This window comes from Falco rusticolus, chromosome 8, assembly GCF_015220075.1.
Source record: "Falco rusticolus isolate bFalRus1 chromosome 8, bFalRus1.pri, whole genome shotgun sequence".
Taxonomy (NCBI): Eukaryota; Metazoa; Chordata; class Aves; order Falconiformes; family Falconidae; genus Falco; species Falco rusticolus.
Genome location: NC_051194.1, coordinates 23,994,386 through 24,013,215, shown reverse-complemented (window position 1 = coordinate 24,013,215; position 18,830 = coordinate 23,994,386). Strand labels below are relative to the sequence as shown.

The window sequence follows — 18,830 nt, the reverse complement described above, 5'->3', positions numbered from 1 at the left end:
AGGAGCATCTTTGATATAGGAAAAGGCTTAGAGAGCTGGGACTGCTCAACCTGGAAGAGGGATACTCAGCGGGACCTTACCAATGTGTACAAATACCCAGTGAGAAGGAATGAAGAAGAGTGCGTCACTCTTCTCAGTAGTGCTCAGTGGCAGGACAAGAGGTAATGGGCACAAATTAAAAAACAGAAAATTCAATCCGAACACAGGAAAACACTTTTTTTACTGTGAGGGTGGTCAGACACTGGAACAGTTTGCCCAGAAAAGCTGTGGAGTCTCCATCCTGTGAGATATTCAAAACTTGACTGGATCTGGTCCTGGGCAACCTGCTCTAGCTGATTCTGCTTGAGCAATGGGGTTGGAGTAGATGATCTCAAGAGGTCCCTTCCAACCTACATTGTTCAGCACAGAATCAAAGAATCAAACTGTGTGTGGGATGAGATTAAAATGATGGCAAGAGGTTTCATGTTTTAGAAATGGGTTGTAAGTTAGAAATTGAATGTTAATCATTAGAAAGATTATTGTTTAAGTAACAAGAGTAGGCAAAAACTTTTAGAAAGTAACCCTTAGCTGGCTGGGTTATTGACAAACCACTGTTGGCAACATTTACAGAAATAAGAGGGGGGAAAATGTGTTATTTCAAGTTGAGTTAGCACTGGCAGAGTATTAAAAATCAATTCTTTTGTACCGAGCTGATTGCATCCTGTGTTCGTTTAACTCTCTGCATCTCTGGCGTCTTTTCAATAGTAGTTCCAGTTCCAATATCTTCTTTATATAAAATCTTAATATTTAGAATGAAGACAACAAGTTTAAGCATACAAAACACAACATTATTTCTTCTAGAGAGTGAATACAGGCTCATGACAGTGATTTGTACACAACAGTGCAGGCTGAAAGCCAACTCGAAGGACCATCTCCAGTCCCTGCCTTGCTGCCTATCTGATGTCTGTCCTACTATATGTGTGCCATTGGTGACAAAAAGGAGCTGACTCTTTATGTTTGTAGTAACACATTTTAAGAAGAACAGCAAAACACTTGTAGACTGATTTTCAGATTGAATACTAGTATTTGCTCTAATCCCTTCCTTGTGTTCTTAGTTCTTTTATGAAGTTTTACACAAATGTCTTCCACTTAATTACCTACTATGCTAATGGTGCTAGTGGCAAAATGATACAACAGACTTTAGGCACTTCATGGTAACACATGAAATGTGAAACAAATCAGGCAGACAGTTCACTTTTTGCTGAAAGAAGACAGTTGCAACACAACAAGAACACAGTACATACATGGTAAGAGGGCAAAAGAAAAGTGGATACTAGTAATAACAATTTATGTATAGGATTGCCTGTTTAACTATATCACAGCTAAGTATACATGGAAGAATGCAATCAGGGCATCCCACAAAAACCAGCAGATAAAAAGGAGTAGCAAAAACCAGCTAAATCTACTTAGAATAATGTTAGATTTTTTAAGAAAAGTTCTTATACCTATATTTAAGCACATCAAGAGCACATCAATACCTGTGAGGTAAGAGCCAAAAACAGTTATTTTATTAAACATATTAAACTTTTTTGGAATGAGAACTGAAAAGAGAAAATAACTATACCGAGCTGAAATTCTTCTGGTTTTCTTTCACACGCAGCATTTCTGGTGTGTCTTGTACAACTGTAACTTTTCCTTTACTGTTCTGTAGGTCCCACTGATACTGAAGCTGTTGAAAAAATTAAATATCAGGTGTTGCCATAAAAATTTACTCACAGTTTTCTTTGAAGATGAGAAAAAAAATATATTTTCAGGGACACCTTATGAGGAGGTCATTTTAGCACAGCATTAGTGATATAAAGATGTAACACAGTTACAGTATTCTAATTTAAATTAGCAATAGGAGATCCTTAATTAGATTCATTGAAAAATCTTGAAGGCTGCCAGATTGTATTGAAAACAAGTAAGTCTCAACAATGAAAGTTAAAGATTTCAAGTCAGATTGTGGAGTTCTTGCAGGTAGTCCCACTGACAACAGACAACTTCTCTAAGTATAGTTCTCTATTACTCACAAAGGAATTGACATAGCACTGCAGCAGAAAGGGTTTTTTTCAAGAAAATTACAGAAGCATTTTGGTTCCCTGTGTAATGCATAAGTGAGCTGCTGCATACGCAGCAGACCTTCTAAGTGAAGATCCCCGAGAATATAAAAGCAGCCTAGCTGGGCTCAAGAGTGTGATACCAAGATCTTACTAAATCAAAAAAAGGTGAACATTTCTTATTATTTGATAGTAACAGTGTTTGTTATTTTTATATGTACCGTGCTAAAGTTCTTTTGATTCTCACGGACTCTCTGCATTTCTGGTGTGTCTGCTACAGGCACATAGTATGGCATGGTCCTTTCTGCATCTTCCTTATACTTTTTCTGATAGAAAATACAAAATATATTCCATTAAAACAAAAGCAGTAATCAAAAACCTGGCATTAATTATATTGTTGCAGAATGCCCACCTTTATGGAAACGTGAGTACTTCTGTATTTGATACAAATTCAGAATATGTCTCTGTGTAAGATTTATTTTAAACGTTAAGTTATTAAGGAGTAGAAAATTAAGCTAGATTACTTAGAACTAAATTAGCTTTGGTATTGTAAAAGCAATAGAAATTCATACATTATTAGAAATTCAGCATTCAAATAAACTAATTTTCATATTGAAATGGAATTTCAGAGTAACAGATGCCACATCACAGCTCTAAAGAAATTTGTTTTCCTGGTGTATCTCCTGAATGTCGTGCCAGGTAGTTATTTAGGTGCTCCAAACTAGTATCCGTTCAAGGTTCCCACAGGAACGATAATTAAATTGTTTCACTCAAGATACCTGGCTTGAAAGGTTCTTGACCTGCTGGGCATGAATAATCTCTGGAGTATCGACAACACTGGTGTAGTTGGCTTTCTCCATTTCCGCCAATTGTTTGTATTTGATCTGTTGGGGAAAGCTCACATTTAGGTGCCCTTAATCATATCCGGACAACAATTTTCATTTGGTTTAATCAGAAAAAAACTCTTGATAAATTTTCTTTTAAAGAAGACATCAGACGTGATACATGAGATACTTGCACCGACCTGGCTGGCAATGTCAGTGGCATTCTTTGCTCTCACAAAATCTGGTGTCTCCAAAGCCAGTTCTGTCAGACCTTTTCCTCTGATTTCTAATTCCAATGCTTTTTTGTACTCTTTCTGCAGATGAAGACAGTGAATAGATGTGAATACATGCTTTGTCAATGTGAATGCAACTTCAGATGATTTCATGACCATATCACAAAATAGGAATGCTACTAATATAAATGCAGAATTAAGCAGGAAATTATGTCATTAAAGCGTGTAGATTATGACTTAAATATTGAGAATAAACAGCCCTACTGCAGCAGCAAATGGAGTACACTACAGCCCAGCTGTATTAAGGTCACTCTTCCTTCTCACACCAGGAATTTTCAAAACATAAGCTCCTTTAGGTGATCAGCAATTGCTGCAAAACAGTAACTTGTACAGAAGAGAAGCAACAGAGAGCAAGCAGTGTGTGAAGTGCATGTGGTAGTGAAAAGTGGTCAGATATTTTGCGCTTGAGCATGTCCAAAAAATGAAAGGTGTTAGGATCCCCCGTGAGATTTTGTGCCCTTTGGAATTAATACCCTCCCTAAAACCTCAGGGCTGCAGCTGCCACTTCTCCCAAAGAGATCTTCTGCTAAGGTCTAAAAGACTTATTTTGTCTAGACGGTTGTAATTCATATCTCTGTGCCAGCTCTGCTGAACTTAGGTGAGTATGTCTGTAATATTCTGGTAATAAAATGTAGGCTATTTGAGTAACTCAAAACCTCTGTACTACTAAGTACAAAATGCTGTTGTCAGTAAGGATGCTTATTTTAGGAGTATTTTTTTAAGCGAAATCATAAGTAACAGCAAGAAGTTACTTTTTTTAGCTTTCTGTCCGATGATAAGGCTCTTAAAATATTAGCTAATCTTATGCTATGAAAACAGTCACTATGAAGTATTTATTATACTAGTCCACCATGTAAATAAAGTAGCTGTTACATTTGCATCCTGACCGTCTGCTGGCCACCTCTCTCCATCAAAGTGGGGAAGACTCCACCAGCCCACTGGGCATCAGTCCTGGGCAGGGGGAACTGTTCATGAGCCTGGCTGGTGTTTCTGACTCACCCACCAAGCATAAAGCATTCAAAAAGAGCTCTTTGCTGCACAGCACACCTCCTAAAGCAGAAGTACCCCAGCCTGGTTTCCCGATTGTAGTCCCTTTCCAATCTCTCACTTTGCTTCTTGTTTCCTCAGGCTTGGTCCTTAGCTCCTGACCTAAGATGCCTGGTTTACAACACTGACACCTCTGGTTCCCCCACATAGCCTTGCTGCATCACAGTGCCGGTTTGCCCTGTCCCTTGACTGATCTGACTATTGATCACAGCACCTGTTTCTCACCTATATTCCTGCAGTAACTGCAAAGCCAGAAAAGAGCTCACATAAAAGTTCAGGCTCCCAGTTTTATCCTCAGTCAGTCATACACATTAAGAGCTAGGAAATGACGAAGTTCATACTAGTATTATACAGCCATAAGCATTTATCAGTTGGAGGCTGTGACGTCCATTGAAGTATTTTGCAAACAGCTTTTGACATACCTCATTCAGGATTTGAGTTGCGTTCTTTGCTCTTAACATGTCTGGAGTCTCCTCTAAAGCTGTTAGTCCTTTACCTTTGACACCTTCCTCCAGATCCTTCCTGTACTCTTTCTGTAGAAGAAAGAAAATGAAAACTGCAAAGCCAGACTAAGGAGAGTTCTATGGTCTACAACTTTGCTGCAAAAAATAATTTAAATTTTTTTAAAAAATGAAAGAAAATAATTCCAAAAGCTCCAAAAGACAAAAAGAGTTTTTTAAAACAACCAAGAATATTGCCTAGGGTTCTGTAAGAACCACCACAACAGAACAATCATTGTTCAAGATAAATTGCCAAGGCACACACATATACACCCTGCTATGGGACAGTTAGGCTGCTGAATGTCAGAAAGGGACACAGTAAATATGAATACAGTTAACAACGAAATAGATGTCCACAACAAATTAGTTCACAACACAAAATATATGTAAACATGCTTAATGTGAATTGTTAGGAAAAAAGAAAGTGGTGAAGAGGAAATGCTGCTGAGAATACTTAGTGGAATTATTTAGCTTGACAGAGGAAATAAGCACAGAATAACTGCTACCTCGCTTGCTATTTTGGTTGCATATTTGACATGTAATAAGGATGGTGTAATCTCCAAGCCAGTAAGGTTTCTGCCTTTAATGGACTCTTCAAAGTCCTTCTTATATTCTTTCTAATGAGAGCAAGAAGAAAAAAGCAAAATAGCAAATATTTATTACAATGTTTTTAATTGCATGAAAAACTACTGGGAGGATGAGAAGTGGTTTGGTATCAATGTCATAATGACGACCTGCTACAGTCAGTGCTGTGGGCACCTAAAGCAGTAAGTCCTGTTTCTACTAAAACCCGTGAAAGAGCTCATTGCTTTCAATGGAAACATGACCTGAGCCTGCTTTTTTTTTTTTCTTTCCTCTTCTTTTTCTACTTATGTGTATAAGCATAGAAAACATTCAATGGAATCACTGAAACATAATGACTAATGGGCTTATACAACTGTTCCTCAGCATGTATAAGCCTTCATCGGTGACAGAACGAGATCATACTTCAAACGAACAGAAAAAAACTGCTTGAGGAAATAGAATGACAGGTCAGTGAAGAACACTATGACAGTAGAGACAAACAGGAAATAAATGGATTTCTCAAAAATAGAGTTTGGAGGTGAAAAGAATAACCAGGGTACTTTCTGTGGAATATAATAATCGACACACATACTATACTTATGTTGCAGAAGTTTAAGTGAAATGTATTTCATATTACATTTCTTCTAAAGACTCAAAAACTTGCTTAAGCTTCATTTACTGATAGCTTCTTGATGAAAAATTACAGATAATACACACTTCATCATGACACAGGAAAGATTCATGAATTTTAAATGTAGTATTTCATAACCAACAAAAAGAAATGTGACACAGCTACAGTTGTTCTATCAGCATGCACAAGATGCGAGTATAATTGCTTAAATCACTGTGAAAGTTTAGCTATAAAAAAATAAATGTTCAAGTTTCTTAGTTTATCAGTATTGATTTTAACCATACCTCACTCTGCATGAGCTGAGATTCCTTTGCAGTAAGGTATGTTGGAGTTTCAAAGTCCAACATAGGTTTTCCTTTCTCCTTCTCATACTTTTCTCTGTATTTCACCTGAGAAGAAAAGAAAAAGTTACCCTCCTAAATAATCAAAGACCCAATTCATCAACTAGTATGTACCTACTTTGGTCAACAGATCTGTGGTAAGAAAATGAATGTCTAATACTCTTTATCTTCCTGAAATCTGTATTATTGACCATAAAATGTAAACTCAAATGTTAGGCTTGCAGCAAAATGTGTGTGGCCTGAAATTCTACTGATTTATTTTGCAGAGAGTAAGCCATGTCAGCTCAGATTTCAAGACTTTACTGATCACAAGAAGGAAGACAGAGAGCTGTAAAAATCTAACTGGAAGGCACTTGGACTGCTCATGACCCTGGCCAAGTTCAGCCAGATACATGTTAGTGGATTGCTGGAGTGTTAGCAGTAGGGCTTGAAAAGATGCAGTTTAGCAACTTGCAAACTAATTCTGTGCACGAGTGTCCAGGAGGTAAAATGTCCACAAGGATAAATACATTCTTGCTTCAAGTTATCGTATCCAGCCTTTAGGGCATTAATTGTCAGACTGCTGCATGAGGTAATGCTGCCTTTGGCTAGACTGGAGCAACAAGTACTGACTTAAACTTTAACTACAAACTGATTAACAACCATTTTCTTACAGTCCATTGCTATGTAACCTTTTTGCTCTTCCATGCCATGCAGCAGAACAACTATGGCCCTTTGTGTTCTAAGAGTAATTCCTCTTGTGCTTTACAGTTAGTAAATATGTGGAATAGAACCTGGAATAGGGAGGACTATAGACCAAATGATTCACCATTTGCTGTCCTCTACAGAAAAAAATGTCAGACATTTAATAGCAGCAGTAGGTATTGTTTTGGTTAAAGCAGTTCTGGATGCAGAAAAAGAATGGCAGAGCTCTCCATAACACTTGAGGCTAGAATGGATACAACAGTTGAAAATACATTGTCAGCAACAACCCTACTTCTTTCAATTTCCAGTTTCTCTGATTACCAAGTCCTTTTCTTCTATAGGCAAAATCACCCTGATACATGTATTATACTGTGCAAAAAGATCCCTATATAACAGACATAAGTAACTTTGAGATCTAATCTAAAATGAAGAAATCATACAGATATTGTATAGGTGTTCTAAACTTGTAAATGTGCAAGTATTTCTCATTGCCTTCTTTACTCAGGTGTGCGGTGTTTATAAAGCAGGTAAGCACAGAGATTGTTAAATACTGGAGAACTCGCTAGGATGACTTCAGTGATGGAGACTGGTACTCAGTGAGTGGGGTTAATGAGAAACACATGACCAACTTACATGGCTCTGAAGTTCTGATGCCTCCCTTAGATGAACCTGTTCAAGATTATCTGGCACCACATGGTAGTGACCCTTACTCTTCTCATATTGCTTCTTGTACTGGTACTGAAGGGAAGGTGTCAAAAATCATCTCAATAAAAAAAAAGTCCCTCAGCAAATTTACGTCTTAGGTCCAATCAAAGCAACACTTCAATGGAACATCAAAGAGAAATTAGAAATACAAAAAGCAAAACAAAACCAAGAAGTTTAACTCCCAGTATCAGATATCACTTCTAAAGACATGGGTGAACAGTTATCTTTTTTTGACCATTTTGATTGCAACAAAGATTTTTTCAAAAACAGGATTATAAAAAGAAAAAAAAAAAAGAAAACAGTGGATACATGAAAAGGCTGTACCAGGCAATAATGATTTTTGTCTTTTCTCAGCAAAATTATCAAGTATTTTGTTAGGCATAATTCTGTACATCTACAACAGGGGGATGTTAAACATAAACAAGAAATGAAAAAAAGGACAAAAATCAAAATTTTAAATATAGTAAGCAGTAAAGAAAAAAGTAAAAAAAAGAAGAAAATGGTATTTGTTAGTGTAATGCAATCAGTTAAAAGGTAGTAAAGAATCAGTTCACTAAAAAATATTAGAGGATTTGAAACATTAACAGTTCTACAGCTAATAAAGAACTCACTTCCCAGAGGACAAATGTGGTAAAGTTGCTAGTTAACTAGGAGATAATCATTAGAAAGTAGAGGAAGAGATCACTACCAGGTGATGTCCCATGAATATTATTCATTTCCCATGAATAATAACAGAGGGAGTAATTGTTACAGAAATAGTTAGCAGAGATCAATTCAGAATGGAATCAATAGTAATGAAAAAAGCAAATGGATCTGGGATTAGTTAATGAGCTTACAGCACTGGCGAGCTGGCTGGTGCTCAGGACGTGGTTCATGATCAGCGACTCAGACATGTCTGTAACAGGTTTATGGAGTTTCTTCAAATCTGCCTTATATTTCACCTGCGGGTAAGAAAGGACAAGCATCAGAAAAGGAGACTGCTAATGAAACCTGTGATGTTGAAAGTATTATAATGCAAAGGAGGTCTTCTTCAAAGAAATTTAAAACTTAATTTCCCTAAGGGAAAACTGTAAGCAAAAATACCTCGCTAGCCATGTTGTGAGCATCTTTCATGGTCTTGTAGATTTTAGCCTCCTTTAAATCATACTTCGGCTTTTTACCCATCTCTTTGGAAAAATTCTCCTTGTATTTCACCTAAATTAAGAAACAACCAGATATTACAACTGTTGCTGAGTACTCAGCTGTTTGGCTGCAGAAGGCAAAGAGACCCTACTTTGACGCTGACAGTAAGCAGAAGAACAAAAATGTAGTAACTTGAAGGCATCCACTGGAATAAAGGCTATTTTAAAGATGACCTGACACAGAAAGAAAATCTACATCTGTACTTACAAAATACTAGCAATTTTTCATTCAGTGCACAGGTTACATCTCCTCATTGTAAAAATAACAGATACAGTAAAAAGAATTATGCTGACAAAATACAGCTGAATTCTGACCCTTGGAGATGAAGAACTTTTCACCTGATGGGAACTGGGCATGGGCAAAGAACACCCTACTTCACAAAGAGACAGAACTGACACAAGTATAAAGAGTATTTAAAAGAACTTTTTACATATTTCTTGGAGAAATGTGAGCTTTAAAACCTACCTTATAAGAAAACAAGCACTGAAGATAGCAATATATCAAATACTTTACATTAAATATATAAAGTTATACATATAGTGTGTTCTGTATAAATCAGAGACAAAGAAGGATGCTAATGATCACAAACAGAATAGTGATACAACTGCTTACAAGGAATTAGATTATGCAGAGCCTTAGTAACACTTGCAAACCAAGTTAGCATCAGCAACATAACAGTGATACAAGCCATAATAACCCAGTAGACCCAGGCTGGAGGCACAGAAATGTTGATAGAAATGAGAGTTTTGCTATTGATTTCAGTGAGGGCAAGTCCTTCATCCATTGTGACTTGTCCCATCCCACTGCTGCAAGTGAAGCTAAAGGCTAATTCCTCCCTATTTCTTGTAAACCTACAAAAGGGACTATTCCCTTAGGAATATTTTGGGTTTACTGCTTTTTTTTGCTATCAAAGATAAATAAAATTGTTTCAGAAGAGTTACTGAAGAGTGCAAGAAAAACTCAAACTATTAAAGATTCTGGCTTACCTAAATAGACGGCATAGTTAGTATGTGTGCTCATCACAATTACACATCAGTACAGTAGAAAAATTCTGAGAATTTCTCATGTCTTCCTTGTAGCAGTATTCTGCCTGGTCTGGTAACAAGTGAGGCAACACTCCTTTCTGTCTACCAATCCACATTTCCTTGGAGATCTTTTACACTAAAAAGCTAGCAACACCCATCCCTGGTCTAAAGGACAAGAACCGAACAATTGTCATCAGTCCTTCTGAAAGAATTTGACCTTATTCAGGACCAAGATAATACTTACAAAAAGCATGCAGAAAATACAGGACAGTGGCTGATGAGGATAAAGGATTCATGGTTCCTGAGAAAAAACCTTCATCTCCCAAGCAATATTTATGTGACGATTGAAATGAAAGAAATAAAATACTGAAAAATTGATAACTAAGTTGAAGAATGGCTGACTCATGCTAGTGGGGTTTTTATGACAATTACAGAAATGTACACAGGTAATTTTATACTAGCAAAAAAAACCCCAAGATGACTGAATGTGGAATTAAGTCACATTCCACAATCACATTTTCCACTTTGAATTTCTTGTCATAATCTTGTCCATACAGCACCATACGGTTCATGCTGGATACCACTGCTGCTCTTTTGATTTGCAAAATATGCCAGCATTCAGACAAAACACACAGTGAAACAGGCAAATCCACAAATTATATAGCTGCTGTTAGAAAACAATATTAACATTTTTGACATAAAGGAATCACTCTAGGTTCTGATCTCACAAAATTTTAAACCAATCAGAAGTATGCTAGAATCTGTTAAGTTTTGCAAGCTATGCAACAGATTATCAAGATCAGACCATCATGCCAAAGAGTTCACTTTTTTAAAGCCTACAAGAAATGTTACAAGAAGATCTATGAAAAATTAGAAGTATCCCAGACAGATAGATGAAATCCAACTAAAAAAAGCAAGTGGACAAACAAACTGGACATAATGCTTTATAAAGGAGAAGCTTATGAGAAAAAATGCTTAAGAGAAAAAATAATTAAAGATTACACCAATTATTCTTTGTTCCCTTACTGCTTCTACAATAGTTAATTTTCTCTCAGAACTAAAATAATCTCATCAAAGCATGTTCGTAAGACCAAGAGGAGAACTGGCTAGCATTGGAGCAAAAGCATGGAAAAGGAGACTGTCATTATTACTGAGCAGGAATCAACATAATTTCTTCTTTTTCTTGTAGTTCCATTGTTCAGCTTAAGAATCCTTGGTTCTACCAAAAAGACTCTTGGTTTTCCTGACAAACACAGTGGCTGACATTCAAACATGCGACAGGTACGTGCAGCAGTCACAGCTAGACATGGAAAAAACACATTCCCCTTTTTTCATTTGGAAATACATGTGTAAAACCAAACTGTCACAGACCTGTCTGCTGCCGCTTCAAAAACTGCTATGCAGCCATTGTTTTTCTATTTTCCAAAGGTTTTGAGATGGCGAGAAATATAAGAAACTATGTGTCCTCAAACCACTACAAGGTATACTTTGAGGCTCTGGGGCTGATTCGGTCATACACTATGCTTCCATCATGCTATTCCAGCACAATGTAAAAAGAATAGTTTAAATGAAGTTTAAATAGAAGTTTGACGTTTGCATAGTTAAAATGAAGTTCTACTGTGAACGTTACGCATATGGTATGACCATTCACTGAAAATCACCAGCACCATTGAGCGGGTTTGTCATACACATATATTTCCATTTTTTGCACAGTTTCAGGAAAACCAGCTCAAGCTTACATGTCTCTTTTTAAGTTTTTTTGTGTGAAAAAGGTGAGTTTTCACATTGCATGAGTGCATTGGAAACATCCATTAAAAACACTGGAAGTTCCAAAAACATTATGAAGGGCCTAAAAAGGTTTCAAGCTTCTTATGGTGTTTCTGAAACAAATTCCCCACCCACAGAATTCCCATGCAATGTTTTTCCGGACAAAACAAAAAAAGTCACATCTGACCGAGCAGCCTCAGAAGTTTTGCTACATTCAGCATTTATACAATACAACAACAAACAACAAAGATTGTCATCTTTGACACAAAAAGATCCAGCGCAACTGGTGCATCATAACCCTTTAACAGCTTGGAATTGTAAGATAATGTGCAAGCAAGAGACAGATGCATAAAAATAGCATTCCCAGATGTGTCACTTAAAATTATCTTACATGACTACTTAGCATATTAGCTTTCTTAAAGGTTCTCATCCATGGGGTATCATAAGATGCAGCTCCATGCCCTCTCATATGTCGTTTGAGGTATTCTGCCTATAATGCGTAGCAAGAAAGCAAGATCAGAAATGCAAACGGTAACAGGTTTAAAGCATGAAGTGGTGAGAAAGAACCAAGTTGAACTGAGATCCTGGCGGAAAAAATTGTCACAGAAAATAGCAAGAATGTGCTTCAGACCAATCAGAGACCATAACCACTGTAACTTACATAAAAGTAAGCAAGTTTCTGTTTATACAACATGTTAACTTCAAACCAGAAGATTCTTTTAAAGGCCCACAGTGGAAAGAAACTGGCTGAAAGAAGCTGAATGTCCATCTCATAAAGGATGGATAATAAGAATTAGGTAAAAGGCTGCTTCTTTTAAAGCCAATACCTAGAAAAGCTTAAAAAAAAAAAAAAAAAAAAAAAAAAAGTAAAGAAAAGAGAACATGGCTAACACTTCAGACTAAGTGTTTAGAAGATCTTGTCACAGCATCATTTTAAGGAGATTCTATGCCTCCATGACTGATATTTAGTAAGTCAGTAGAAAAGTTTATTCAACAAAGAAATACCTTGCATAGGAATTTAATTTTTACTTTTAACACGTTCCCTTTAAAATATTCCATCATCCACTCATCCAGAAATAATTTCATTTATAATATTAATATTAGCCTGTAATTTAATATCATGTCTAATTTCTCTCACTGCTTTAAAGTTTCACCAACTGTTTATTACCTGGCTAGTTAGCTTGGACACCTCCTTTGCCAGTTCAATATCTGGGCGTCCCAGCATGCTTACACCAATGCCAGCTTCTCCACGCTTTTTGTATTCAATCTAACAAGGACAAAAAAAAATAATAGTTTAGTAGTGATCACATTCGCTTTTAATTATTTTACTGACACTGGTTTTAGTAGCAAAATTATTGCTAAAGAATTATACAGAAGACTTAAAAACCACTTACATCACTAATTAACTTGGCAGCCTGAGTTGCTTTCTTAATATCTGGTCGATCTGCTATAGGTGTATAGTGAAGCTTTGACTTGGCATCTTTCTTGTATTCAATCTAATTCATGATGATAGACAGAAGAAAGAAAAATACTGAGGTTTGTTTATGAGGAATATACCTATTAAGGACAGCAATATTGCTGGGAAAGTGCACCGGATTTATTTTTAAAATGATTTCACAAAGAATGGATTTAGGAATCTGTCTTTGCAAGTTGTCTACAAATGAAGCAGTAAGCACATGCAATTCTGTCTGTATTTGAAGGAATGAAAAAAATTAGATGTGATTTGCACTAGATTACTTTAAATCCTACCATGTGATTAAGCAGAAATATTATTTTCAAAAAAATCCTTTATTTCAGTGCAATTTTACATATGTAAATATTTGCACCTTTATCTTTCAGCATTACATTTGAACATGGAGGCTGGGAGGAAACGCAGAAGTATGTGAATTTTGGTTTTGTCAGCTGACTTTGACTGAATTTGCTTACACAAGCTATTTAATTCATGAAAAGACAAGACAAACTTACTGTACTCTGTTTTTTAGCAACTTCCATGGCATGTTTCACTTCGGGAGGCTCCAGCATGACAGAATAATTAGACTTGCCTTTCTCCTTCACAAACTTCTTCTTATAGTTTGTCTGTTAAAAGCAAAAAGGGCCATGTGTGGTTTTGTAATTTCACATGAAGGTAAATGCTACTGAAACTCAGCAATAAGCTCACTAAAACTGTTAAGATAGATAATATGCAATCTCCTCAGCCTCAAAATGTATGGTCCCCAGTTTGTTTGTTGTAATTTGTGCTTTAGATTACAAAAGCTTGCTCTTCTGAGATAACGATTTCTGTTCAAACTCTAAGAAAAATAAAATCTGAATTATGGGGACCGATTAGCACTCCAGCCTGGCACTTTTTTCCAGAGTATTTCAACATATTCCCAATAAATTGTGTTTATCTCTTTGTTACAGTCTCATTCTGGTAGGAATTAATCTTTTCTGACTCCTTGGGCATTTTACAATGAGACTCTAAATGTGTTGCATGTATACTAAAACATGCAACTGTCTAATCAGTTATAGGCAGCAGGTAATAATCTCCCCGTGAATTGTTACCGCACTAGTTACTTACCTCACTGACATTCTTGGTCACCTCTTTCACATGAGCAGTGTCTCTTGTCTCTGGCAGGGTTGTATAGGACCCATGTGGAAGCTGCTTCTTGCTGTGTTCTTTGTATTTGTTCTGAAAGCACAGAATAAAAATAGGTAAAAACCAGCAATGCAAGCCCTGTCCCCACCTCCCCACCCCACCCCCACCTTCCAATATTAACAGGATGTACTTTAAATGAGCAAGTACCACCCTGACATTTTACCTCAGATACAAGAGAGCTGACATTCTTAGCCAGGAGGATCTGAGGTGTATCTGGAACAACATGGTACGTTCCTCGAGCTTTGTTGTGCTTCTCTTTATATTTTATCTAGCAGGAAGAAAAGTTATCATTTTCAGGAATGTGTTTCTTGTCTTGTGGCAATTTAAATTTAAATAAATTTAAAGAAATGACTATGGTTGTGCCTGCTTGTTAGTGCAAAAGTTTGCAGAAAATCCCATACTTTCGTGTTTTCCAAGATAAATTCATTTCGGTTTATATATTCCTATAGGTCTCACTTGGAGTCTTATTAAAATATTGAATATTAATACATTGTTATTAATTATTAAATATACTTTGTGTTATGCACAAGTTCTACCTGCAACTTTTTCTGTTGTTTCTTTCCAGATAATATTTTCATTTCAAATACAGGAATGCAGAGATATACCAAAGGTCTAGGGTGTTCAGGCAATGTTAACTATGAATTTTTATTTAATCCATGAACTAGGCCAGTGACATTTACAAGACCAAATTTATTCAGATTTTGCCAATTTGTTAATGGAATAAACAAGTCAAAAGAAATAATGACTGAGAACAACTTTTCAAAGCTTCATTCTTAATACAACCATATTTCCGATAAAAGTTTACGTAGTAAGTAAAGTTCTAGCAGAACAAAAAAAGTTTGTTCAAGTACTTACATCACTCGCCAAGATGGCATTATTTAAGGCCAATACTGTATTTTTATCATCTGTGACAGAAAGTTTGCATCCCTTTAGGAATTCCCGGTCCAGTTTGTATTCATACTGCAGGAAGAAGAAGAAAAAAAAAAAAGACTGAAGAATGCATCAAATCTTTGACAGTTATTTTTTTAAATTATTATTATTCTGAACATGAGAGATGTGGGGAAAGGGAGTATTCAGTTTATTTTGATTTCCTTACATCACTCTGTTGAAGAGATGACTTGGCTGCCTGAATAAAGTCAGGTCTATCAGCAATCCAGTGCCAGTGAGCCTTGGCTGCTTCATATTTCTTCTTATAATCCAGCTGTTCGTAGTGAAACAAGAAAAAAATGAGCTAATTGGAAGTTGTGTACTTTACACATGACATTCCTACATATGCAAATTATCTTTTGGTCTGTACCAATTCAGGAGAGAAGAGGTAAGAAAGCACATCTAGATCAGCCTAGGGCTTTCCTCTGAATGTACATGTTCAGTCCAGTGGGAGTCCATTTAGTCTAGTTGATCCTCTGCTACATGGAGAAAGGAAACTGAGTGACTGAAAAGATGTCATGACTTTGAAGAAGGTGAGTGCTTTCAGTTCCTTGCCGATTGAAGTGGGCCACCAATAATAGAAAATGCAGGAGAGCTTCCCACAAAGCATGCACTTTGCAAGAATATCATCACAGAGAATTTCTGGGACAGTTATGTCTCTGTCAGGAAAACAAAGGGAAACTAGAAGAACAGTAGATGTACTACATACAAGGACCTCAAGTGACCTCAAGGACAACTTTGAAGAGTAAGCACTTTAGTATGAAATAAATCAAAATATATTTCATTCAAACAGTATAAGAATTAGAGGCAATGTTCAAGCTTAAACAATTTCAATGGAACCGAAAATAATTTCTTACAGTCTCCATTGCCAGTCCCAAACACTATCCATAATCAAAGTAGTAATAAAATTGAACTCACATTGCTGTTTAGCTTGTAAGCATGCCTTGGAGTCTTAATATGAACTGAATCTGCTACGACATTGCAGTGAGATTTATTCCTCTCGTACACTTCTTTGTATTTCAGCTAAAGAAAGACAAACATAAATAATGTTTACAAAGATAATATTGTTGTCAACAAGAAAAGCATCAAAATATGAAAACCACAATATTAAAAATTGTTCCTGTCGAGAACAAATCTTAACAGAAGAAAAAGAAATTTCACCAATACAACTTGGTATCAACCATCTGCCTGAAAGAAGGGTCCTCTTCAGCAGCAAGTCTCTTTAAATAGAAAAGGTAGCAGGTATAACTCACCATGAACCACAGGCAAAGATTAACAAAATCTACACATGGACAGTAATGCTGCCTGTTTCTATTTTTTTGCACCCAATAGAAATGCTTTAAAGAAACTTGTCTTCTGATAGGACCTTCCATGCTTTATAGAACCTCAAATTCAGCATTCACTTTGGAACGAAAAAAAATGTACTTCAATTCACAGATCACTTTTGAGCATCTTCATCTCTTAAGGATCCATGTTACTATCTGGAAAATATGGTTATCTTCTCTTCCTGGATTCACTCATCATAATCCAGGTAGCATCTGCATGACTTTCATGCTACTTTTCTCTCACAGTGCTAGTATCTTCATTTCATTTATGGTTGTCTGAGGGACAATACAAAGGTCAGAGAGAAAGCCTGGTAGAAGGAGGAATTAGGAGCAGGACTCCCAAATCTTATGATATTATTCTATCCACTTCATCTTCCTTTTTCTCTCTTCTTTTTCACCTTCCATTGCCCCATAATCAAAACACATGTTTAGTTTAGATCAGAATATTCACATTCACAGTATCCATAGAATATGGCCAACAGAGGAAGAAACCCTAGAAACAAAATCCCCAAACCCATGCTTTAATTAGATACCAGTTCCAGCTCACACCTTTTCTTACTAGTGAGGGCTGCTCTACCCCAGCAAATATGTTCCAAGAGCTACAGAACATTACATGAAAAAACTTCCTGAACACCTTCAGAATCCACTGGTTTTTGGAAAAGAATTTAACGCATATAGAGTTTTACAGGGAAACAAAACCAATACACTCTGACAAGAAGCTATTTTTTAATGACAGTGTTACATATGAGTTAAAACCACTGCATATCAAAGTAAAAAGTTAATTATGTGTCTTTTTGCTACCACAGGCAAGCATGATTTACTTACATCACTTATTCTGTCCTTGACCTTGCGCGCAAGCAGTAACATAGGTGTATCATGGATTGTAGTATAGCCTTTAGGCTTTGCTTTGTTATATTCCAATTTGTAAATAATCTGAAGATACAAATTATAGAATATATTATTTGACATTCTTTGTGTCAGTTGTGAAAAATCAAGATGAGAAACTTTTTATAATGGACTATCGAAAATGCCATACTGTTATTTATCTCACTTCATAGGTCAGAATTCAGAGAAGGTATGCTTGGAAGGGTCAGACCACACTTACATCGCTGATCTGTTTGTTGACTTTTGTAGTCCTTAAGTGTTCTGGAGTATCCACAACTGTAGTATACTTGTCTTTCTTCTTTTCATAGTCCTTTTTGTATTCAACCTGGTGATTGGGAAAGAAGAGTATGTTAACCACACAAACCAAGGCAAAACACCTTCAGGAGATATGTTTATATTCATACATAAAATCGCAAAATCCTTCCACCAAAGCCAATGAAAGCTGAACATGGACAATAAGCTAAACTCTGCAAACCCCTTATTTGCCTCAGAGGCTGACTATTCATGTGATTCATTTCATGTGTATTTAAAGCCTCACTTCTATCCTAAATCTCCAGGATTGAGCTAAAAAAGCAATCTCAATAGATTAGTGACTTTAAAATTTGTAACTGGACAACATCTCATTTTCAGATGTTCATCAGAATGAAATGTAAAACATCTTGTACAATGGAAGATAAATGCATTTGCTAAATGTATCATAATGCCAGGATATTTTAAAAGCTTTCATAGCAGAACTTGTCTCTTGATAATGTCTGTCTTAAAGATCATCTTGCCCTACTGCAGGACTCTAAACCTGTTTTCACAGAATTCAGTGAGAACAGCCTGTACACCAAGAATGGTAATTCATTGCAGACAGCCTGAGGGCAGGTGGAAGAGGTCAGAACACACTTTGAAATATGAACTTTCATGCTCTATCTTGCATCAGAAAATAAACCCATGCTTTTGAAACAGGACTATGACAGACAAAAATTAAAAAATTTCATACAAACAACAAATTATAACATGAAGTCAACTCAGATGAACATGCAGGTCAGGCAGACTGCTTTTTTTTTTTTTTTTTCTTCAAACATACTCAAACTCACCTGCAAGGAGTTTTTAATGAGATAACAGAAATCCACAGAAAAAGTCAACAAAAATGTCTAGTAAAGACCTTCAGTACCTTATTACTGAGTTATTACTGAAGAATTTCATTAACTGTACTAATAGTAATGAAGAATACCCCCTCTCTGTCATGTAATTGTTTTCTACTGTTGCGTTTCCAGTTTAAATGTTATATGCTGGCCTTGTCAGAAATCATTTTTACCACTGAAAAGAATAAGGCTACTGCTAGCGGTTTTGATTTCAGAGCAGAAATAAGTAAGTATCAGTTATTTAAGAAGCCACATTTTCATCTCACTGGTACAGTCAAAATACATAT

At 36.2% G+C, this 18,830-nt stretch overlaps 1 protein-coding gene across 1 annotated transcript in view; it reads right to left on the bottom strand.

Annotated features, from left to right (window-relative positions):
- Positions 1–18,830, bottom strand: part of NEB (nebulin) — a 132,519-nt gene that overhangs the window by 18,246 nt on the left and 95,443 nt on the right. Inside the window, exons 118-138 of the mRNA XM_037397516.1 lie at positions 17,634–17,738; positions 17,354–17,461; positions 16,122–16,226; positions 15,373–15,477; positions 15,132–15,236; positions 14,440–14,544; positions 14,199–14,309; positions 13,607–13,717; positions 13,036–13,137; positions 12,810–12,908; positions 8,751–8,861; positions 8,504–8,608; positions 7,596–7,700; positions 6,222–6,326; positions 5,249–5,359; positions 4,665–4,775; positions 3,103–3,216; positions 2,858–2,962; positions 2,300–2,404; positions 1,604–1,708; positions 686–778 (exon numbers count right to left, since the gene is read on the bottom strand). Of these exons, the coding sequence (XP_037253413.1) occupies positions 686–778; positions 1,604–1,708; positions 2,300–2,404; positions 2,858–2,962; positions 3,103–3,216; positions 4,665–4,775; positions 5,249–5,359; positions 6,222–6,326; positions 7,596–7,700; positions 8,504–8,608; positions 8,751–8,861; positions 12,810–12,908; positions 13,036–13,137; positions 13,607–13,717; positions 14,199–14,309; positions 14,440–14,544; positions 15,132–15,236; positions 15,373–15,477; positions 16,122–16,226; positions 17,354–17,461; positions 17,634–17,738 (2,226 nt within the window). The remainder of the gene's footprint in view (positions 1–685; positions 779–1,603; positions 1,709–2,299; positions 2,405–2,857; positions 2,963–3,102; positions 3,217–4,664; positions 4,776–5,248; positions 5,360–6,221; positions 6,327–7,595; positions 7,701–8,503; positions 8,609–8,750; positions 8,862–12,809; positions 12,909–13,035; positions 13,138–13,606; positions 13,718–14,198; positions 14,310–14,439; positions 14,545–15,131; positions 15,237–15,372; positions 15,478–16,121; positions 16,227–17,353; positions 17,462–17,633; positions 17,739–18,830) is intronic.